Source organism: Dichomitus squalens (assembly GCF_000275845.1).
Source record: "Dichomitus squalens LYAD-421 SS1 unplaced genomic scaffold DICSQscaffold_10, whole genome shotgun sequence".
Taxonomy (NCBI): domain Eukaryota; kingdom Fungi; phylum Basidiomycota; class Agaricomycetes; order Polyporales; family Polyporaceae; genus Dichomitus; species Dichomitus squalens.
In genome coordinates, this window is record NW_006766892.1 from 796,503 (window position 1) to 818,439 (window position 21,937).

The following is a 21,937-nucleotide window of genomic DNA, read 5'->3' on the forward strand; positions in this document are numbered from 1 at the left end:
TCCGATGTAATCGGACACACAATGGGTTTCAGTAGGAGCTCGAAGTAACGATGATATTCACGCGGAGAACTCCTTTTCCAAGTATCATAATACAGCTTGCATATCTTCTGGTTCTCATACGGAGTACAGCTAGAGACGGCACTGGCTAGCCCTCAAAATCCCGTATTTCAGCATGAGTGGCGCCGTTCAAAGACGCATCCGTCTCACAGCTTGCCCTTGATGATGTCCGCAGCTGGCAATGAAAGTTAGCCTCGTGTTGGGGTTGTGAAAATGAAGACATACCTTGCTCGGCGATAGCGTACACAGTAGCTGAAGAACAACAAATTGTCAGTCTTCTAGCACATCACCATGATATTCCGTTTACTCGCCTTGAGGATGAGCAGCTACGTGCAGAGGAAGCACTGAAAGATCGGCTATCCTGAGGTTCTTCGTGCCATAGACCTGATGGCGTATGAGCGCCGTCTGAAGATAACCTCCCTAGACCAACATACCTGGAGTTTAGGATCGACCACCCCGCCATTGGCCTTCGGTAGCATCGAACAAGAGCTCGCAGTGTCTGCAGAATGTCCATTAGCGAACGCAAGACAACAGGGACATGATGAGCTACATACGCCATGTGGTCGACATGATCTTCTTGATCCAGTCTGCACGACTATTCATGATCATCTGAACTAGCTTAGGTATTGACACTACAACTTACCGACGATCTGCTCATCGGTCTGTACATCGGGCCCAGGATTGAGCTCTTTGGCTATGAAGACGTCAGTGTCAGTCCCGTCGAGGTTTATTGATCACGCATAACGCACCCGTCATCTCCTTCAGCGGCGAGATTTCGCGAAGACGCCTCGTGAACTTGACCATCTCGACCCATACTTGCAGATCTTTGCGGAAGCTCCTCAGCAAGTTGTCCTGCTCACATAAGGAGATGGACTGACCAACTTCCTCATCGAAATAACGAGGGTCGAACGCAGGGTCGACGGACGGGTCCTTCGAGGTCGCGTGCTACAAGTACACATATATCAGTCTGTTTAGCCAAGGCAAAGACGAAGCAGACGCACAATGGTACCCCTCGAGAACGTATGGTTCATTGCCACGTAGAAGGAGACGTAGCGCTTGCCTTTCTCGGGAGGGTCTAGGTGATCATCACGTCAAGCGATGCGAAGACAAAACTTGACCGCGAGAGAGCTTACTGGGCGCTGAGTTGCATCCAGGGAAGCTGATGAATTCTTGACCAACGCCGTTCTTCAGGCGTTCAAGGGAGATCTTGTATTGCTCCAAAAGCCCAGGGGGATAGCTGTTGGCGTTCTTCGCGATCTTCTCTTCAGCATCCTTGATGATCTCCCCCGCCCGAGGACTAATTTGATCAAGTCTAGCGAATGAAAATCCGATGATGCCAGTGGTGAAGAGACCAGTTCCCGCAGTGCTACGAGAGGGTCAATCGAAAAACAAGCATCGGAACATGAAGCAGAACATACTGTAGTTCCAGATGCTTCGCGGCAGTAGCCGGGTCCGCTAATAGATCCAGCGTGTCGAAGGGAACGTCATCCCGGAGTTCTACAGATTGGGGTCAGCACACCCCTTATTGACCAGACTCGATATGCGTACCAAAGCTGACACCAACAATCATATGTTCCTGAACGTTGGTTCCAACTCCTGGCAGGGCGACCTTGGTCGGGATCCCCAGGTTGCGAAGAATGTTTGGGTTGCCGATACCGGAAAGTTCCAGGATCTGTGGGGTCTTCAGAGTACTGGAGCGACTCGGCCGTGCGTGTTTAGATTACAATGCAGGACCTGATCATGTAAGCGTACTCACCCAGTGCTGAGGATGATCTCCTTATTGGCGTGGACAGCATAGGTCTCGCCGCCGTGATCAAACTCAACGGACTCGGCGGTAAACTCAGAATCATCCTCTGAAGCAGGAAGAACGCGGCGCACGTGCGCAGCGACGAGTACAGTAAAGTTCGGCCGATCTTTGTTCGGAAGATAGAACGCCTAGAGAAGACATACCGAATATTACAAGATACACACGGACTGGCAAACAAGACTGGACACACCGTAGTCGCATAAGAGCGAGTATGCGTCTTAGGGTCATACGTACAGGGTGCAAAGTACGTCCCGTGAGTCTATGATCAAGCAAATCAAAATCCAACCTGTACCATACTCCGTCACGAGCCACTCACCTGCCCGTTCAGCTTCGATATGGCAATGCATATATTTTGTTCAATTTAACACCGCGAATGAAAACACACCATGAACGAACTCACAGGTCTGGGAGCGGGAGGGATGCCGGCGTTGATCAAAGTCTGCATGTGAAACCATCGTCAATGCTAATACAGCATTCACGCACAAAATGCTTACCTCTTGCACCTTCAGCTCACCATCATCAATTGTGTACGGGTAAGCAATGGTGAGAGGACCTATCAAGCAGAGATGTGTCAATGAGGACAGAAACCTGCCCAATACATGAGCGCTTGCCCTCTGTTCCCAGGTTCCATGTGTCGAACTTGAGACCCTTGCTCAATTGAACATCCTTCGGCGGAGGAATGAAGCTACAATGCATATTTAGAAGCACCGTTGGCGTTAGAAGATTAGAGCACCCACCCCTCTGTACGGTGAATGAACTTCTCGTAGTTCTTCCAGTTCCAACCAGGGTTGCCGAGACGTTCGATATCTGTCGCCAGGTTTTGGGTACCACGCTCAGAGGATCTGACATTGAGACCCACCATCGATGTCTTCCGCTGGCGGCTTGATCCAGCACAAGAAGTTGATCGCCGAGCTTCCACCTAGCCCCTTGCCTCTGCGGCCAGTGTTATCAGGATTTCAACGGGACACAGAGCTGACTAACCTAGCCCAAGAATGAGCCGTGTCCCCGGTTGACTTCTGCTTCACCTGTCATCCCATGCATATGTCAACGCATTGACAGTCGTGAGTACGAGACCGGGGCATACCGTGTGGTGGTCCCAGGCGTAGGCAGCCTTCCCAAAGTGGCTGCCGTACGAAGCAGGACGCACTGCATATAGTGAGCTTTATCGCCGTTATCGGGTGATGGGTGAACCCACAAATAGCCATATCGCCGATGTTAGCATTGCCCGCCTCCAAAAGGAGTACAGTAACGGCAGGGTCCTCAGATAGTCGCGCTGCGACGGTCAGTCCAGCGGTCTGTTCACAGATGAATCAGTCTACGTCTTGAAATAGTGAGAGATCATATGAGCGATGGATGCATACACCTCCACCTATCAGATGCGAGCAGATGAATATAACGAGCTTCGGACGAGATGGACAGGCGGGAACATACCGCAAACGATGTAATCGAAGGACTTCCCCTTAACGTCGTCGATAGTTGCAGACATGGTGAGGACGTCAACTTCAGATGGGACGTTGGTACTGAGTGGCTCGTTCAACAATAGAGGGAGCAAGGGGCAACCTGGTGAGTATAACGGCGAGCATATAGGGGGTTCTTATAGGATAGCTCCCGGGGCTTAGCAAATGGACCGTTGTGTACGCTAGCGCTGGGCCTTCTTGGACGTGCTTCGCAGCTTCTCGTTCTTGATGTGTTGACGACCTGCCCCCCGCGCCGAAGACGCTTGACGTCTCTTCACGTACCTTGACCCCAAAGCGACTTACCGCAAGCGGTCGGAGAAGCACCATAAATATACTGCAGTGGACTCCCGCTTACGAAGAGATATCTCCGCCATCTTTCTTGTACTCACGCGAAGCCGTAAGGCTGGTGCTACCCCAGTCTGGGTCGATGTCTGGACTCCACTCGCCTTACGCACGCCGCGGGGCTCGTCAACTGACAGGCGTTTCAAAGTCGGCACCGCCACTGGTATGCTCGGCTAGCTCAAGTCCTCGTTCATCCTTTCGACATCCGCGCCAAACTGGAACGTTGGCTTTGGAGGTAGATTGGTTCGTCCCTTGGCGATACAGCCGGCGTCTTGTGTGTCAAGTCCCACGGACTCGGGCTTCTCTTCGTCGCAACAGCAACCTAGACGTGGAAGGCGAAGCTCATCATATTGTGATCAGAACGTATGCAATCACACGAAGTCGCGGGATCCAACCGGTATATTGATTCGAGCGTCGAGAATCCAAGGCGTTGCGGAGCTGGCTCCCCGCGCGCGATGCAACCAACAACGAGTAAGCAAAGCCGACTTGCGAGAGCTTATTGGCACCTTCCTTCTGGTAGCAGGGATCCAGGCGATACGTGCTCACGTAAAGGAACACAGACGATCGCAAGTGCTCCGATGGTCGTCGGAGGGCCAAACATGGAGATACTCCTGGCGTTGTGTCCTCAATAGGGTAAAGTCCTAGAACGATCACCCTACTCCACCAGATCCCAATACACAAGAAGTCAGCTCAGTGCAAGTGCAAAGGTGGCTAAATGGATCATACACACACACGGCGTAGGCTAGCGACGAACGGCTTATTCAATTGATCCCACCACGCACGCCGGAGTAGTTGAGAAGTTACGTTGAACAATCTTCTGGCGGGCGCGCGTTGAGGGGAGACGCCCCAATAATGGTCCTCTGATTCGCAGGGGCTGTCGTTATAGGGATTCATAAGAGGCACTGCGGAGATGGTCAGACAATCTAGACGGCTCGGGAAGGCAGACAAGACGCACGACTATGTTCAAGCTGGCGGCCGGAAGCACATGTCAGGACCTTCCCTGGGAAGTATGGTAGCGGACCCATCCTGGTTCCCTCCAACTGCCAGGCTTGAGAACAGACGGGATCACTTGGATGCATTCAGTATGACAGAGGAAGATGGGATAACTTCCGGAGCTCTACAGGGCATATGTCAATCTGCCAGACGTCCTCAGATATCTGGGACCTTAGGCACTGAGCGGGAGATAAGTTGAACGCGACCTTACGGCAGTGAGAAGAGTGTCACAGGCCGTACTGTTTCGTCCATATTCTGACCACAGTTGTCAGACAGAAAAGGTTTGCTGAGCTGAGAAATTTATGTAACGAACATAGCCTAGTTCAAGGAGGACAGATCTACTAGGACGGACGGAGACGTTCGAAGGTAGCCCGTGTGAGCACGCGCCTGTGAAGAGTCCCGAGGGAACGTGGCGCGTACACTTGCGCCACAAGCGTAGCGCTCTCGTCTATCTTCCACCATCGCTAAATCCTTGGGTGCTATGATATCCTACCCGTCCTGTTTGCGATTCGAGGCTAAGCCTCGTTTGCGTCGTTCAGTGACTATCGGCGTTCCATATACTGCTAGGGCGATTACCTGCGACCTGCAGCACTTCAAACTCAGAAACAGCGACGACTGGGACAGCTTGCTGAGGTAGGCCACCACTGGTTTCACATGCATCGCACACAGCCGCCGCCGGAAGATGTGCTTTGCGCGGATGCCAGGAGTACCTGTGTGAACGGAAGCAGACACGCTGCCCTGCCTGCCGACGGTCCGTCTACCGGCCCCTCATAGCAGCCATATCCTCCGCGGAGCACGCAAGCCCGTGGCCATCACGGTGTTTCGCCGATCATATGGACAGAGCAGGTGGGTTGTGTCGTTGTCGTCCCCAATTTGAATGGCGAATCGCCTGCGGCAGCAGGTTGAGATCCTCCTCCCCGCTCCCGTGACGCAGGGTTTTTCCGTGCACGGCTCCCCCGTGTGCGCTACATGCGACCTCATCTAGGACTTCGCTCTCATCATAGCGCAGACGCATCATCATATGGCCTATGTCCGGGAACGCGTACCCTTATGTCGCGGGCTTCCGCCACAGACTCCTCAAGCTCGGGCAGCGTGCATCATGTACGAACGTTGTCTCGAGGATGCGTATAAATGCGCACCAGATGCTCAGACTGACGGCAAAAGGACGAACCCAAAGAAGCCATGATTCTCCTCCCTCTCCTGCTGCTCTCGTTCTCCTGGCTCGGGAGCGCCCTGACTTACCACGGCGCTGATATCTCCTCGTTGACTGTCGTGGAGGAGGCGGGAGTGCACTTTAGGGATAACGGCAAAACCTTGCCTTTTGAGATTATCCTGAAGAACCATGGCATGAACGCTGCGCGTGTTCGTATCTGGACCGCCGGACAGTACAACCTGCAATACGGCCTTGCTCTTGGGAAGCGTATCAAGGACGCTGGGATGACGCTCATCGTCGACCTGCACTTCAGCGATACATGTCTGTACTCTCACCTAAACGTCATACTTCATGAAATCTGATTTTATGCTATCGATAGGGGCCGACCCGGGTCACCAGTCCATTCCCTCCAGTTGGCCCACCGACTTGAACGGTTTGAACACGCAGATCTATTCGTGAGTAGCCATACGAAGCTGCCCCATTCTATTATCGATCCAATGCCATCACAGCTACACACAGAATGTCACTAAGAGCTTTGCGAACCAAGGCACCCCCATTGATATCCTTCAGGTCCGTCTTTCCTTCGTGTATGCTTCCATGATTCACAGCCAACGCCGCTCTCGCGTCATTGCACATGCCTACCATAGGTCGGCAACGAGATCAACAACGGTCTACTCTGGCCAGTGGGCGAGGTTTCCTCAGCTGGGTACCACCCCCTCTCCGAGCTCCTCCACTCCGCCATCAACGGTGCCAAGTCCGTCGCCTCGCCCAAGATCCTCATCCACCTCGCCAACGGCTGGGACTGGTCAGGCCTCGACTCCTGGTTCTCAAACGTATACGTCCCCGGGGCGCTCTCCGCCGAGCAGGTCGACATCGTCGGCGTCTCGTTCTACCCGTTCTACGACGCCGGCGCGACCCTCTCCGCGCTCAAGTCGAGCCTGACGAACTTCACGAAGAACTTCGGGAAGCCCATAGTCGTCGCCGAGACGGACTGGCCCGTGAGCTGCTCGGGCGTATCCTTGACGGAGCCGAGCATCTCCGTGTCGGCGAGCGGACAGCAGACCTGGACGAACGACATCAAGAACATCTTGGCTGGACTTCCCAATGGGAGGGGCCAAGGGATCTGTACGTGTTGCCCTTGTATTCTTAGTCTCCGCGATCGGAAGAATTGACATTCGGACAGTCTATTGGGAGCCTGGTTGGGTCGGAAGCGCGAACTTGGGATCTGCCTGCGCGGTACGTCTTCCAAGAAGTTCACACCTGTGTCGACATGCACTCATGTGTCATAATGCAGGACAACCTCTTGGTTGACTCTTCGGGAAACACCCGCACTTCGATCAACATCTTCAGCCAAGACATGTGAATGAGGGCTGAGGGAACAAAAAACGCGTTTTGATTGCCAGCGTAGTCTTATACACAATGCCATTGCTCGAGTCATGAGAATTAATCGACATGTCTTGCCGGTGAATTTGTTGTGATCGTTCCGGCCTCGCCCTGCGGCTCGGACACCGACGGCGCGAAGCATGAGATTTCCGAGACCGTCCGACACAGTGATGCGCGGGCGCCAAGATGAGATCCCCGCACGGATCGGGACTCGGGAGGGGAATCGAAACACCTCCATCTGACCCCTCGGACCGCTGGTCTTATACATACCCCTAGCATTTGGTCCCTACGCGTGTTGTGTCTGCCCTCTTCACTTAGCTGTCGCGGTCAACTACCATTTCTTGGTTATCATATACTCTATGCGGCCGGCGACGTTGAGACCACGCGTTTCTGCGTCAATACTCCGCAGAGCTCCGTCTAGCGCGCTCGGTCGTCATCGCACCTCCTCGCGTCCAGTGCCTCGGGCAACTGTCCCGAGAACTCGACACTATTCCGCCATCGCAACACAGAAGGAGGAGAGCCATTGTGGAGGCAGGGCATTAGCAGTCAGAGATGAGTCTTCGTATGCTTCAGGTGAGTAGCATTGAATTTCTACATGAAACGCTCTCATCTCCCCTCTAGCCCCCGCACAATCTCCGCTAGGGCAGTATCGTAGACTTGTAGATTCTGGTACATTAAGGCCCGATGATCATCAAACGCGGATTATCGAAAAGCTACAACGGCTACATGACGACCTTCTACGCTACAAACCACCCCATATCTCGCATTCGCCGCCTTCGCCATCACTCGTGCGTTTAATCCATCTCCAGAGGGTCGCTTGCACTCACAACCGCTTGTCTTTCAGTTCTCTCGCTTCTTTGGGAAGCCATCGGAGGGACCCATAACACCACCAGAAGGTTTGCCGAAGGGTCTATATCTCTACGGGGATGTAGGCACTGGCAAGACCATGCTCATGGACCTCTTCTACAACACGCTACCCTCACACATCACCCGCAAGCGGCGCGTGCACTTCCATGCGTTCATGATTGACGTGCACAAACGTATACATGCCGCGAAGGCGAAGCTTGGACACGCAGGAGGAGACCCCATTGCGCCCGTCGCTCGCGACCTTGCCTCCGAGGCGTACGTGCTGTGCTTCGACGAGTTCCAGGTGCGGCGAACTCACCTACTCCTGCAAAGCGGTCAGAGCTGAATGGTGCGTGCGCTAGGTCACTGACATTGCAGACGCAATGATCTTGCGACAGCTCTTCGAGAGGTTATTGAACCATGGCGTTGTCTGTGTGATGACATCAAAGTGAGCATCTTCCCTCCACATATGGTACCCTAGTCTCATGTCTCTCAGTCGTCATCCCGATGACCTCTACAAGAATGGCATTCAGCGATCCAGCTTCGTACCATGCATCGAGCTTCTGAAGGAACGCTTCGAGGTCACGGACCTCGATTCGGGAACTGGTACGTTGCATTCAGATGATGTCGCTCGCGGCTTGGCTGACGTGTTCGAAGACTACCGCCGTATACCTCGATCGCTATCGCACGTGTACTATGATCCTCTCACCCCAGAGAATAGGGCAGAAGTCGAGAAAGTCTTCCGAGCTTTTACCTCTGATCCCTCTGACCCCGTTATCCCCAACCGCAAGTTGCACACCTGGGGTCGCGAAATTGTCGTGCCTGAGAGCTCAAGCACTGTGGCGAAGTTCAGCTTCCCAGACCTCTGCGGCAAGCCCATGAGCGCAGCAGACTATATTGAGATCACGAAGAACTTTGGCACGATTTTCGTCGTGGATGTGCCGAAGATGGGCTTGAGCCAGAAGGACATGGCACGCAGGTTCATCACGTTCATCGATGGTACGTCATCTTTCCGGTCTCTGCACGCGGCTTTGCATTGACCAAGCGTTCTTCTAGCCTGCTACGAGAGTAAGGTATGTGTTAGCTCGGAAAGTGCTACGAGGCTCAGAGTGACTGAATGGTACTGTGCTACACCGTTCCCAGACGAAGCTGTTCGTGTCTTCCGAGGTGCCAATATACCAAATATTCTCCGACGATCCCAACAGTAAGGCAGGGGAGATCTCCGACCACATGCGAAGTGTCATGGATGATCTGGTACGTATCGTGGTTCCATCCAGTAGCATCAACGAGTACACTGACGGCCTCGGCACGACAGGGTCTCCCGAGCGACTTGGTCGGCGCCAGTTCTATGTTCACCGGTGACGAAGAGTTGTTTGCGTTCGCACGGTGTTGCTCTCGGCTGGTTCAGATGGGCAGCAAAGAGTGGGCAGAGACAGCGGGTGCTCGCTAGCCTGTGGGGCCTAGCTGTGGACCACACACGTTCATATACGTCACATACGGGTGCACCATCTAGTTACATACACTCGTTTACTGCGTCGATGTATGCATGTCGTATTTTCCGGACAACACTCGCGCTGTATCTAATCATAATCTAGGTTTGTTCTGCCAGGTGCGACCGCGTTATCGGCGATGCGCGAAGGCGGCCACTGGGATGATATAAACCATTGCCAGTTGCACCCCACACATCGACCGTTATCGTGATTACACCACGACCCTCATCCTTACCACCATCACCCTGTCCCACAATTGCTATCATGTCTCACAGCGCTGACACAACGGATGGGAGGGCTTCCCCTTTCCGGCCGGCGCTTCTGGTCGTCGACATACAGGAGGACTTCTGCCCGCCCGTACGTATGTGCAGTCCACACGTCTCCCCATCGGTGCCCCCAAAGCCGCTCTGACACACGTCCACCTCCCGCGCAGGAGGGCGCGTTGGCGGTCGAGGGCGGACGCGACATCGTCCCGCTCATCAACGACCTCCTCCAGCTGCCCTTCGTGCTCAAGGTCGCGACCAAGGACCACCACCCGCCCGACCACGTCTCCTTCGCGTCGAACCACCCGGGCGCGCAGCCCTTCGTGTCCACGACGACGATCGTGAACCCCGCGAACCCGCGCGAGACGTACGAGACGCGGCTCTGGCCGGCGCACTGCGTCGTCGGGACGCCCGGCAACGCGCTCGTGCCCGAGCTCGACGCCGCGCGCGTCGGCCACGTCGTGCTCAAGGGCCGCGAGCCGCGCGTGGAGATGTACTCCGCGTTCCGCTCGCCGCTGCGCGACCCGCCGCTCGCGAGCGCGGTGAGCGACCTCGCGGAGCAGCTCGCGGCGGCGCGCGCGACGGACGTGTTCGTCGTCGGGCTCGCGGGGGACTACTGCGTGAAGAACACCGCGCTCGACAGCGCGCGCCTCGGGTGGAGGACGTACGTCGTCGAGGAGGGCACGCGCTGCGTCGGCGGGGACCGGGCGTGGGCGGAGACGGTGGCGGAGATGCGGGCGGAGGGCGTCGAGGTCGTGCACGCCGATGGCCCGGAGGTCGAGTCCGTCAAGGCGCTGTCGTCGTAGCGTCGGGCAGAGAGGGTCTGCATGGGCTTCGTGTGGGCTTTTTGGGCAAGTCCGGTCACTGATGACCTTACGGTCAGGTTAGCCCGCTAACCTCACTTTCACACTGCAGATACACACAAGGATTGGCACAAGTTAGCGGTTGTCGGCAGTCTACCGCCATGTAGCGTCGTGCCATATACATATATACGCACTCTGGCGTTCACAGGATGCGACAGTGGGGATATACTGTGCATCATGCCAGAAGCGAATCTGCGCGAACAAGACTCGGAAATGAACAAGAACAGATCGGGAGGCGCAAGCCGACTCAGACCTCCATGAGCGCGAATGCATCCTATTCGGCGATTGGAGCAGATACAAAGAAGTGAACCATACGCTAGTCGAGTAGATAGCAATGCATAGAAGATCCGGCATCCACAGTAGTCGCAAGAACGATAGTCAAGAGTCCGAGACGTCTGTATCGATGAATAAGGGTAGCATAAAGATTTCCCCGCACGTCTGCATAGGTTCTCGCCCTCCCGCCGCACTCCTGTCGTATTTCTTTCGAGCCCACGGGAATCACACGAGCCAAGTACAAGAGGACCGACGCCAGTAGGGAAAAACGTCGCGAACTGGAAGGCGCTCCATGGAGAGGAGACGCGCGAAGCGTCGAGTCAATCGTCGTCCATCGAGAGAGGGGGCCACAAACCTACTCCCGCCTCGCGCTACCTTCTCACCACACAGATGCACCCCGCAGCGCAGTCACGGCGTCGCAGCGTGGGCGCCGGAGTCGGGCACCCCAGTCCTGCAAGACGAGAGCGCAATCAAGGACCATCCAAGACGGGAGGGACGCACAGGCAGGGAGCGCGGGTGTGTAGGAAACTACGTACGCGACGGGGAGACGGTGCGCGCCCTTGCCTTGCGTCTGACGTCTGACACGGTCACCGGATCGAGTACTTACCACCGCGACAGCTGCTCGACGTCCGCGCTCGTCTCGCGGCCCAGCACCATCTCCGCGACGACCCGCCCCGTGCCCAGGCTCAGCGCGATCCCCCACGGCCCGTGGCCCGTCGCGACGAACACCCCGCCCCTCCCGTCCTTAGACCGCCCGTGTCCGTGCGGCTTCAGCCCGTCCCCGAGGTCCGCCTCGTGCATGCGCGCGATGATCGGGCGCCCCGTCGCGCTCACGGGCCGGAAGCACAGCGCGTGCCCCTGCACCTCGACGTCGTCCCCGCACAGCGCGCGCCCGACGGCGAGCAGTCGGGCCACCTCCGCGGGGTCGGCGTGCGCGTCGGTCGGCAGCGCCGGGAGCGCGGTGTGCGGCGGGTTGAGGCCGCCCAGCCAGACGTCCCCGTTCGCGCGGGAGAAGATCTCGGGCGCGAACCCCGCCGCGTCGGTGAACACTGCGTGGCAGGGGCCGGGAGCGCGCTCTGCGCCGTCGGGCACGGCGGGGGGCGGCCAGTGCTTAGTCCTGAGCGTCGCCGAGTACCCCGCCAGGTGCGCGATGCGCGGCATGCGGCTCGCGTTCGGGAAGAGCGTCGCGTACACGCGCGGCGTCCAGCATCCGGCGGCGATGACGATGTTCTCGCACGGGATGTCGACGGTCCCCGCGCGCGCGGCCGACTGCGGGGGCACGGTGTACTCAATGCGGAGCCACCTCGCGCCGCCTGGGTCGCTCTCGTCCTCGACGAGCGTGGTCGCGCGCGCGGGGTGGTGGAGAGTGACGCCGGCGGCGAGACACTGCTCGAGCAGGAACTCGCACAAGCGGCGTGGGACCCTGTATAAAGAAGGCTGATATAGGACGGGGCGCGGGCGACGAGGACGGGGCGAGGGGACTTACACCTGCGCGGTCGACGTCCTGTCGGATAACACCTCGAGCGCCCCCGGGTTCGCGAGCAGCCACTGAGGGAGATCGCGAGAGGTTGAGGCGGGCGCGCTCTCGGACGGTGCTTTCTCTACGGCATCCGGACCGTCGGTGGCAGCAGTTGCGCGACTCGCGCCACAGAGGAGCCAGTCTAGGCCTCCCTGTCCGAGACTGCTGTCAAGTCCGGAAGGGTCCCCGTGACGGTCTTCGGTGCCTGGTACTCCGTCCAGCAGAGACGGGGTGTCGCTCCCCTGGGTACGGTGCATTGGGCTTTCAGACGGGGTGGCACCAAGGTCGCTGCTCGCGGGCACAGACGCGGGCGCGGGGGTCGGCGCGTCTGCATGCGAGTCGTCGGAGTGATAGGTGTGGTCAAGAGAGTAGGAGACGGACTCGGAGTAGCCCCAGCGCGCGCGGCCGTTGTGCTCTTCTGCGAGGGCGCGGTGGAGGTCGAAGGAGAGCGCGCCGAGGGAGGCGACGGCGGGAGCAAACCAGTCCTTGGCGAGAAAGCCTGCGGCCTTTCCGGATGCGGAGGAGAACAGCTCCGGGGCAGGGTCGACGAGGTGGATTCTGTGATCGGGGGGCGCAATGCGGGCGAGAAAGTGGGCTGATGAGAGGCCGATGATGCCAGCACCGAGAATCACTGTCGTCGGCATTCTCGTGTATGGCAGGCAGCCTCGGGCAGGTTCAGGAAGGGGGTGCAACGCAGACAGCCCAGACTCACGGCCCATGGAACGTTAAGTATCATCATCATGTCCTCTCCCAAACATGCCGTCCTCCGTCCTCCTCCCATGCCGTCCTGTTTGGCCTTCGATCCTCATCGAACCGTATAGAACGAATGACTTCACCGTCCTGCCCACTAGCGCCAATCTATCCCCATCGGGCGCTATCCGTTTGAATCCAAAGTCATGCCCGCTCTTCCTCGTGTCCCAAGCGAATCCTCACAGCTTCTGATCGCGCTCGTATGATACAAAATACACTGCGTTTGCACATTCAAAAGTCCTTCCACCCCCGAGCTCAGCTGGCACCGAGTAGCTCAGATGCCGGTATTCGACTGCCGGCCCTTGGTATCGACCGCGAACGAGCCCTTGCTCAAATTCGCCACCCCGTCTCCGGTCCTGATCCCCTTCCCAGACTCCTGCTTGCCCTTGTTCAAGATCTCGGTGACGACGTCGACGTCTTTCGACGTGCCAAAGTCGTTCTCGAGCTGCTGCTTCGAAGGGCGCCCGAGGATGCCCTGCGCTCCCTGGTTCGACCAGAAGACGTCAAACGCTAATCGGGGCGGATCCAGCTCAGCAGCGAGTAGGCTTGGGGCAAGCGGGGCCACTCACAGTCGACGACCTCGGCTAATGGGATGGTCCTGGATCGATTACAGTCAGTCAGGCGTGCACCTGAGTAGCGGCACATCGGCGTATTTACGTGTCTGCGAGTGATCGCGTGAGTGACGGCGTAGATGGGGCTGCAAGACTGTGAAGACATACCTCCCTCCTTCCATCGCTGGTACTGCGCGCAAAGAACGACATCTCTAAGCTGTCCACCAAACAGATGACGGGAGGCATACCTCTTGGGGGTTCACGATGACGATGTACTCTTCGTGGGCCTCCACGGAGGGCTTGTACACGATCTTGGTTAATTCGCGGCCCATGTTGCTTGCAGTGGTGATGTGTGTGGGAAAAAAGCGACGAGGTGAGAGGGAATTGGTAGCGAGCAAATACGACTTGAGCGTGAGTGTATGCAGCGCAGAGCACGGGGTATATGAGGCGCGTTCTTGCCATGACGTCATCTCTCTGGGCTGCTCGCGTGACATCATCCAGGCCATCGATGCCTTGTTCTACGGTCGTCTATCGTACTACGTAGCCTAGGGATACCCGGTCCCGCCTACGCTGCTCTATGACTCCTAGGGTTGCCCGCGGCTCCGCATACGTTATTCTCTAACACCAGGGGCATTGAACTATAGGACGACGTGTCCCATCGTAGAGGCATCGTGACCTGAGCCACGTTGAGGCAACCATGTCTCTCCTCGTCCCAACTTTATCTTCACGCCAGCCGCACCCTGCACAACGAATGTAATAAGCAATTAACACGGTTTTGTCAAACCTTCCAAAGGGGACTGCGATGGGACGCCCAACGAAGTGATCATCCTGCAGTGGCTCTGATTGCGATGGATTTGCGATGGGACACGATGTGCCACACCCTGGTGTGACTCCATCCATGACCCAGTCACCGATGCCTCATGAACTCGCCCCAATCGATGCCCGGTCCCGGTCGCAAGCCCGCCATGTTCCTCGCACCGCTCGTGTCAACCAATGGCACCAATGAAGGCCTTCGGGCACCATTTCTCAGCCTGTTTATGCAAACAATACAGACTGTGCTTCTCTCACCTCCCGTGCGCGCACTGAAACGGCAAATCCGTTTCGCAGAGCTTCGCGACCAGCGCTTTGCACTGTTCGAAGGTCAGCGTGTCGTTGAACATGATCGCACCTGATGCCAAGGTATCAGCGCTATCGCCACAGAAGGCAGATAGAATAGTCCTATACCTCGACAAGCTTTAGAATTGATCAGCTCGACCAGTTCTCGTGGACACCATCGCAGGGCCTTCTGCCAGTTTGAGACATCGTCGTCCTCACGTAGGCTCATCACCTCCAAGATGCCGTCCGACTCGAGCCTTGCGAGGAAGCCCCTTACGAGATCGCGCAGCTCCTCCCCTGTAAGAAGCTGCCGGGCAACACATAAGACAACCTCCCATGGCGCGAGACATCACTGAACGCACCTTATCCGCGACCACTTCGGGCACTGCACCCACCGGAACCTGGACGTACGAAGCATGCTCGGCTCCACTATCTGCGGCAAGGGCATTCGTGCTAGGCGCCGAGGGAACGGAGAAGGCCAGGCCCCATCGATTGAATACCTTGCGAACATCATGCGATCCTGCTATTCGCTCCGCTTCGGGTCCTGTCAACAAAATCTGTACGGGGGGGTCGAGTTTCCTTGTCCGCACGCCACCTTCGAGGACGTCGCGCTCGGACCTTATGGGCACGGGTCGGCAAGGGTGTGAAAGAAATCCTTCGCATAATCCGCGAAGGAAACGCTCCACTCGAATCCGCTCGTCCGCGGCATGCTGGTCGATCAAGACAAGGGCACCCCCGCCTTCACGCTGGATATCCGTCGGTTCAGTTTCGTTGTCGGTAGTCGTCGAGAAGACGCATGCGATGAATTTCCGGTCTACCTGTCCGAGAATCCGGGCCCCGCGCAAGTCGTCCTTGCTGAACCGGGTTAGGTTTGACCCATCCCAGAGTTGGGAAAACGGCTGAGGATGGGCGTACTTGCGTATGCTTACACCTTCAGAGCAACGCTCGGAGACCCGTCGCTGAGCGAATTCGATAGAGGGACCCAGCACTGGAATCTTCCGCTCCACCAGCTTGTATGCATCATTGGCCTCGAGGGCGTTGGAGATCCAGCCCGGTGCGGCGGATGTCTTGGCTGCATCAAAACCTCCGAGGGATAGTCGCGCCCGTGTTAGTGGGCCTCCGGAAACAGCGTCGCTTGAGGCACCTGCGGCGATGTGCTGCGGAAACGAATTGCCAGTGCGTGCGTCCACGACGAAGACCTCTCCTGTTGCGGGGTTTTTCCACGTGATATCAGGGGCATCTTCGCTTTCCCCCACTATCAACCCTCCGTCACTTGGATCTAGAATTTCGGGCGCTGATTCATGCCACAGAAGCCCGTCGGTGCGTGTGGGAACAAGAACAGGTTGGGACGAGGAGCGGTTGAGATGGTGCGCGACCGAGGTTCCACTCCGATCCGATACTCCGACATGAGTCAACTTCCGTTTCTTCCGCGGGGACGGCTTTCCAGGATTGAGCACAGGCTTCTGAGGTCGTCGTGGGAGGAACCCATGTCGAATCAAGACGGATTCCACGACGGAGGAGAGAAAAGCCGTCGCGGATGCAGAGTTCTACGATCCCGAGTCAGCGAGTCATGGACCGTGCCCTGTTGTCAACGATAGTACCTGAAGTTGAACAGCTGCCTTGGAGGGTTCGACGGTGTTGTCGATGAATCTGGGCGGAATAGTCAAGTTAAGGACATAGACTGGTTTCTTCTCAACCTTGCGTGGTGAGCGGCGACCTGCCGAACGGAGATGTGTGAGCATGAGTATGGTTTGCCTGCCTGCATGTATGCGGAAAAGCGCACTGGAGCGAGGTCCCTCCGTAGCCCCATACTCGTTGTATGCCTTGCGCGAGATCAATACCAGACGCATGCTATACTGCAAGCAATTCACACGTACGTGCTTGTAGAAGGAGGTGCGAGCGAAGATGCCTTCCACGCTGCGATGCAGGCTACACGTCTCCAGGGGATGTCGGTTGATGTCTGCCACGGGACTATGAGAAGCGTAGCAGACAGGGGGGCATATGCGTAGCGTACAGAGGAATTGGTATGCCTGGGTTAAGGACTAAGCCATTGCCGGATTTCAACGTTTATGAACTATTCACCTTTGAATATGCGCCATCGAGAGACACAAAACCTTCCAGGTTCATTTCGGCGTAGCTTTGATCAATTTCTTCGACATGCTACCTAGCGTAAATGTGCACTTCCTCGATGTTATTACAATTTGAACTCACTGTAGCAAGCGCTTTGCCATATAGATGGCGAAACGTCAATAATGAAGATGAAGTCTGGTCATCAGCATACGACGTGAACACGGCATAGTAGGTTGATACGGTTTCCTACTTTGGGCACTGTCAGCAAACGAGTCTTGGCTTTGGCTCGTGTGGCATCTTTCGTCTTCTGTACATTCTCCATCGCGAAACATATGTCAGGGAAGACTAGGGCGAGCGCTTCGACGTCCTTTCGTACGAGTTCGACTGTCCTTGCACAATTCGGATGAGCCTTTCTGCGTATCGGCAGCTGTATAAAACAGAGTTACAAATCATCTATATGCGCAGCAAAAGCAGTTAGCGGACATTGTAAAAGGCGTCCCGCACAGAAACCACTGTGCCAGATGTCTCTCTCCGCCACCGTGTCGATGGGCCTGTATATAGTGTTTGGCCACCCTATCACTCGCAGCTCCCAGTCAGTCATATAGGCTGTAATAGCATGCGAGTCTAGCACACCTTCATAATCACAGTCCAACTTTCACTTGACTCCTTTGTCCGCGAAGTGATTTCCAGGCAGCATAAGTTGGCAATCGAAGCCAGTGCTAGAAGCAAGAGCCCTTTGTAAGGCCATGAATGCCTCCAAATCGAAAAGGTCGCAATACCTTCGCCGCGGAACCCAAAATTATTCACTTCATCTAACGACGACGCAGTATTGTATGCCTTAGATGTGCCTGATATACCTTCAGCGCCACAGACTCCTTCGACTACTTCACAGACGACCATAGTACCCACCATAACGTCCTGCTTCGGGCCCACTTGCCAACACGGCGAGTCCATCGCGGGATATACCGGTGCCGTCGTCGCGTACCCAGCACTCCCAGTCTTCAGGGTCTATGGATATTTCAATGTTTCTTGCGCCTGCATCCAGAGAGTTTTGAACGAGTTCTGACACCAGCTGAGGCAACGAAGTCAAGATTTGTGCTGAGCGCAACTTGGTCTTGGTTGACGGAGGCAGCGATGTGATGTGGGATACGTTGCCTGCATTTGTGGCCGCGCCAGTAGCGAGCATTGCATGTCCTCTGTAGCTTGCGAGAGCAGGTGAAAGTTTAACCGGGGGTTCACATTCGAAGCCAGAAGCAAGTTGCCGTCGAACGGGAGCAAAGCCTCGTGTGATCAGAGTTAGACGTAGCGCTGATCAGATAGGCGGTGATGTCAACAGAACCCTAACCAGAACGCCCAGTATTCCGTGATGCGATCATGGTTTCTGTACTCGGATTCAGGTGACGTTCCACGCCAAAACAGAACATATGTCTGACCACATCCGTGACTCGAGACGGCTTCTCTGGTACACGGCCGTTGTGGAACATCGTTAAAGTCATGGCAGCAACTTAAGCTGTACGATCAGGGTGCTAAAAATATAGGTCGACAGGCCGCCGTGTCTGGCGCGTCGCATGTATTGCCGGTGATGGCTGGACTAAGAGTTCAGCCCTGTCCCGCCCAAAGACCTGTATCGTACGTACGTGGTCCATGGGTAACCCGTATCGTGCAAAAACTGACGAGGCTCCGCTAGAAATCCAGACGCGCGTCTTCCGTGGTTCTGCGTGGCCTTCTCATCCCTCTTCTGGAATCTATCCTCGGATACCGGAGCAGGGGGCTGCACCTCTCGGCGAAGATCGTCACCTCAATCGAGTTGGCTCATAAATTGACTCGCTGCAGATGTTGCCGCGATAGGTACTGGTGAGAGACTAGAGAGTAAGTGAGGCATGTTCGTTCGAAACCTTGGGAGATGGGCCGCCCAAATATGAGGACCCACTCGCGCCAACATAAGCTTCCCTCTCCGTCGGGGAATCTTTTGGGGGTCTTTGGAGGACATAGAGAGCCTCGAAACCTTGCTTTTGTGGACCCGGCTTGGCACTCGTGCACCCCATGAGTCCTCCATGAGAAAAGGTCGCGACCTCCCAGCGTGATCCCTGTCCATCCCCCCGCATACTCTCCCTCATGGATAGTAATTTACTCTCAGAGCTTACACGCCAACGTCGCCTGTCTCCGGACAACTCGCGCGCTCAGCAGGACGGCTCCCCGACCCCGCCGGGCAATGGACCTCCCCGTCGGAGAGCTCCGCCTCAATTTCACCCAGGGATGACAGAGGAAGAGACTGTCCAGTACATCAGGGCCTACAAGGCTTGGTTCGAGGAGGACCGCCAAATCCCTCCTGAACCAGCGCTCCCCATCGACCCGAGCTCCCTGATTTCTGAGCAAGTTGACCGTCGTGCAGCGCTTGAGGAGGCCGCTCGTCGCGACAGAGCAGCCTCCGGCATTCCGATCTTTACCACCATCGTCGGCTTTTCGAAGCATTCGAGTGCGACCCCCATTGAACGCTTGGAGCCTGGTACGTCCTGCCACGATCCGCTACTTTCTCTTCCTCGTTGACCAAGGTGCCCCTAGTGACCTTCGCCGGGATGCTCGTGCGTCGCGCACATGTTGTACGTGCGCTGTCTGCGGCTTCTATAGTGCCTACAATCTGCTGATTTGTTGGCAACAACCAGGGAAAATATCTCCTTTGCCGCATCGTCGCTCCATGTTGTGCGTCCCTACTATCTCTCCATTTAGCCCCCATATACCAACTCCTCCCCCAGCCCGCATCGTAGCAATCCAGACGGTGGTCGAGGACATCGATGGCCGAGTACACGACCTATCCATCTACAATTTCCCCGCTACTTTCGACTGTTCTCTGGAACACCTCGATGCGTTGTTCCCCATTGGGACTGTCCTTGCTATTCGCGAGCCCACCTTCAAGGCACCCATGCAAGGCGACCGTCCGATCGTCAGGGTTGATACTCCCTCCGACCTCACGTTCGTCGTCCCCAGCAGTCCTCTCCTCCGCCGCGTGACCTGGACGACCGGCCCTGCGGTCCCCAAGTCGCCCACCGAGCCCGCGACTCTCGACGCATGGCGACAACGTGGAAACGCCTACTTCAATTCGAACCAATGGTTCCTTGCTGCATGGGCATACTCGCGGGGCCTTGTTATGGACCCCCAGGCAGCCGTCGTCCGCTCGAACAGGGCAGAGGTCTACATCCGTTTGGAGTACTACTCAGGTGCAGCTTATGACACACTGCGTGTCCTCTCGGCTACAGGTCTCCCGGACGCGCTTTCGGACAAAACCATCTTCCGTCTAGCGAAGGCACAATACGGCAGAGGAGAATATGCCGAGGCAGAAGAAAACGTCGCCAGGTGGCATGCGCGCCATCCAGAAGATTCTGCCGCAGCGCCCTGGATTGCCAGATGCCGGGCGAGGCGTGCGGAGCGCCAAACCGGTCAGTACGACTGGGCCTCGCTGTTCCGCAAGGCAGCGAAAGATATCCGACTCGATGTTGCCGATTACATGGGACCAATGGAGATATCTCAGATGACAAATCGCGGCGGTGGTCGAGGAGTCGTCGCCAAAAGGGCCATCCATACAGGTGAACTACTCGTACGTCGCCCGTCCCCCATCCCAGAGCTACGATGCACCGCTCACGTCGCACACACACTTTGTAGCTTGTAGCCAAGCCCTTCGCATCCGCATACGCCGCTGATCTCCCCCAGGACAAGATCGTCATAACCCTCGACCTCATCTCCAATATCTCCAAGGAGAGGACCGACGCCGTGCTCATGGCCGCCATCATTGAGAAACTATACGGGAACCCCGACCTGCGTGACCAGGTGTATCATCTGTACGCGGGTCCGGACCACCCCTCTCCCCCTGGCTCTTATCCCCCACCTCTTGGCCCCGCAGTCGCAGTAGATCCCTTCTCGCCCTCCATCGACATAGACATAGCGCAACTCGAAGCGATATGCACCTACAACAACTTCTGTCCTCTCCGCCTCGAAGATAAACAGATGGCTCAAGAGGCGAAGCCTACCGGCCTCTACCCTCTCGCATCGCTCTTTAACCACTCCTGCGTCGCGAACGCGATTTGGTACTGCATCGGTGATGTCATGATCATCCGCGCTGCGGAACCCGTCCCAGCGGGTACAGAGATCACGATCCCATACAGCGTCGAGGAGTCGTACTTCGCCCGTCAGTCCGTCCTCAAGAAGCACATGCTCGAACATTGCACGTGCTGGCTGTGCGAGGAGGATCGGAAGGACGGCGACGAGCAACTCCGGCGTCGCCAAGAGCTCAACGAACGAGTTCTCTCTCGTCGGCTGCTCCCGGCATCCCTGCTAGAAGCTCAGCAATTTGAGGAGGACGTGCGAAAGACATTCGCGCCCACGCGGGGTCCCATCCGACCCATGCACGCCCTCGCGCTCCACATCGTCGCGGAGAAACAGCGGACGTCTGGTGATCCTCGCTTGCTGAAGGAATCGTTGCAGGCGGACATGGAAGCTCTGCGGTGCCTTGGATTCGACGTTGCGGAGGAGAGTAGCAGGGGCCAGAACGAATTGCCCGTTGGAAGCGATCGTATCCCGACGGTGACAAGTTTTCTTGAGCCTTCTGGGATGATGCTTCGGATGGCGTGCACGTACCTGAACTTGCATGATCATGCAAAGGCGGTCCCGTGGTTGAGGGCGGCGTTATGGCGTAAGTCTCTCGTCCTCTTCGGATAAATCCTTCAAAGCCCCTCATCTTCTGTTTCAGTGACGGATACCTCAGTCGGAGGTGGAAAGGATTTGTTCATGCTTGTTCACGAAGATGCGTTGAAACAACTGGGCATTCACGAGTTTGCAGCGCAGGTTCTCTGAGTCGCAACGTCATCTCGTCCCCGTCTTACAAAGTCGAAACATGTATCCCTGCAGGCATCCTATTCACATCCACGATCGATCTACGCATGCGCCTCGTGTGCAAAATCAGTGATATTCTTCGTACACTAGGCGGAGCCCCGTAAACCAACGTCCAACACTGCCCACGCACGTTTCCCATGC

The 21,937-nt window shown here is 56.5% G+C and overlaps 8 protein-coding genes across 8 annotated transcripts; 4 read left to right on the forward strand and 4 right to left on the reverse strand.

Moving 5' to 3' along the window:
• Positions 1 to 40: 40 nt before the first annotated feature.
• Positions 41 to 3,447, reverse strand: DICSQDRAFT_135958 (alcohol oxidase). Its single transcript, XM_007365022.1, has 25 exons — positions 3,296 to 3,447; positions 3,226 to 3,233; positions 3,060 to 3,159; positions 2,949 to 3,010; positions 2,846 to 2,889; positions 2,724 to 2,797; positions 2,602 to 2,671; positions 2,476 to 2,549; positions 2,359 to 2,417; positions 2,265 to 2,303; positions 2,181 to 2,192; positions 2,055 to 2,123; positions 1,814 to 1,992; positions 1,606 to 1,748; positions 1,476 to 1,554; positions 1,191 to 1,423; positions 1,059 to 1,132; positions 936 to 1,002; positions 807 to 881; positions 701 to 751; positions 612 to 644; positions 492 to 556; positions 369 to 441; positions 283 to 309; positions 41 to 232 (listed from the first exon to the last, which is right to left on the reverse strand). The coding sequence occupies exons 1-25, from the start codon at positions 3,348 to 3,350 to the stop codon at positions 204 to 206; spliced, it is 1,794 nt and encodes a 597-aa protein (XP_007365084.1). The 5' UTR covers positions 3,351 to 3,447; the 3' UTR covers positions 41 to 203.
• A 2,391-nt stretch (positions 3,448 to 5,838) lies between these two features.
• On the forward strand, positions 5,839 to 7,225 carry DICSQDRAFT_154752 (arabinogalactan endo-1,4-beta-galactosidase; the record flags this gene model as incomplete). The annotated part of the gene is made up of 6 exons (XM_007365023.1): positions 5,839 to 6,130; positions 6,189 to 6,264; positions 6,319 to 6,379; positions 6,457 to 6,934; positions 6,993 to 7,045; positions 7,104 to 7,225. The coding sequence occupies 6 exons, from the start codon at positions 5,839 to 5,841 to the stop codon at positions 7,170 to 7,172; spliced, it is 1,029 nt and encodes a 342-aa protein (XP_007365085.1). The 3' UTR covers positions 7,173 to 7,225.
• Positions 7,226 to 7,744: 519 nt separating this feature from the next.
• Positions 7,745 to 9,488, forward strand: DICSQDRAFT_169409 (AFG1-like ATPase; the record flags this gene model as incomplete). The annotated part of the gene is made up of 9 exons (XM_007365024.1): positions 7,745 to 7,754; positions 7,814 to 7,980; positions 8,037 to 8,342; positions 8,401 to 8,486; positions 8,535 to 8,644; positions 8,696 to 9,037; positions 9,095 to 9,111; positions 9,182 to 9,292; positions 9,354 to 9,488. 9 exons carry the CDS (start codon positions 7,745 to 7,747, stop codon positions 9,486 to 9,488), a joined length of 1,284 nt encoding a protein of 427 aa, XP_007365086.1.
• A 304-nt stretch (positions 9,489 to 9,792) lies between these two features.
• Positions 9,793 to 10,597, forward strand: DICSQDRAFT_58511 (isochorismatase family hydrolase; the record flags this gene model as incomplete). The annotated part of the gene is made up of 2 exons (XM_007365025.1): positions 9,793 to 9,885; positions 9,962 to 10,597. 2 exons carry the CDS (start codon positions 9,793 to 9,795, stop codon positions 10,595 to 10,597), a joined length of 729 nt encoding a protein of 242 aa, XP_007365087.1.
• A 933-nt stretch (positions 10,598 to 11,530) lies between these two features.
• On the reverse strand, positions 11,531 to 13,090 carry DICSQDRAFT_58486 (nucleotide-binding domain-containing protein; the record flags this gene model as incomplete). Its single annotated transcript, XM_007365026.1, has 3 exons — positions 11,531 to 12,350; positions 12,414 to 12,608; positions 12,717 to 13,090. 3 exons carry the CDS (start codon positions 13,088 to 13,090, stop codon positions 11,531 to 11,533), a joined length of 1,389 nt encoding a protein of 462 aa, XP_007365088.1.
• A 380-nt stretch (positions 13,091 to 13,470) lies between these two features.
• DICSQDRAFT_58362 (uncharacterized protein) lies at positions 13,471 to 14,079 on the reverse strand (the record flags this gene model as incomplete). Its single annotated transcript, XM_007365027.1, has 4 exons — positions 13,471 to 13,706; positions 13,766 to 13,794; positions 13,912 to 13,937; positions 13,996 to 14,079. 4 exons carry the CDS (start codon positions 14,077 to 14,079, stop codon positions 13,471 to 13,473), a joined length of 375 nt encoding a protein of 124 aa, XP_007365089.1.
• A 575-nt stretch (positions 14,080 to 14,654) lies between these two features.
• On the reverse strand, positions 14,655 to 18,098 carry DICSQDRAFT_58321 (uncharacterized protein; the record flags this gene model as incomplete). Its single annotated transcript, XM_007365028.1, has 14 exons — positions 14,655 to 14,757; positions 14,816 to 14,915; positions 14,972 to 15,149; positions 15,205 to 16,389; positions 16,444 to 16,601; positions 16,716 to 16,802; positions 16,857 to 16,872; positions 16,925 to 17,002; positions 17,054 to 17,107; positions 17,163 to 17,339; positions 17,396 to 17,485; positions 17,546 to 17,631; positions 17,692 to 17,760; positions 17,822 to 18,098. 14 exons carry the CDS (start codon positions 18,096 to 18,098, stop codon positions 14,655 to 14,657), a joined length of 2,658 nt encoding a protein of 885 aa, XP_007365090.1.
• A 929-nt stretch (positions 18,099 to 19,027) lies between these two features.
• On the forward strand, positions 19,028 to 21,808 carry DICSQDRAFT_104880 (uncharacterized protein; the record flags this gene model as incomplete). Its single annotated transcript, XM_007365029.1, has 6 exons — positions 19,028 to 19,418; positions 19,475 to 19,512; positions 19,576 to 19,609; positions 19,666 to 20,504; positions 20,570 to 21,596; positions 21,654 to 21,808. 6 exons carry the CDS (start codon positions 19,028 to 19,030, stop codon positions 21,755 to 21,757), a joined length of 2,433 nt encoding a protein of 810 aa, XP_007365091.1. The 3' UTR covers positions 21,758 to 21,808.
• Between the last annotated feature and the right edge of the window lie 129 nt (positions 21,809 to 21,937).

Bases quoted from the DNA above. Each gene is read 5' to 3' on its own strand.
- DICSQDRAFT_135958 (XM_007365022.1), bottom strand. From the start codon at position 3,350: ATGTCTGCAACTATCGACGACGTTAAGGGGAAGTCCTTCGATTACATC. The intron at 2,798-2,845 runs GTTAGTCAGCTC...CACTGGCCGCAG, and splicing joins ACGGCTCATTCTTGGGCTAG to AGGCAAGGGGCTAGGTGGAA. The intron at 2,672-2,723 runs GTGGGTCTCAAT...ACCTGGCGACAG, and splicing joins GCCAGCGGAAGACATCGATG to ATATCGAACGTCTCGGCAAC.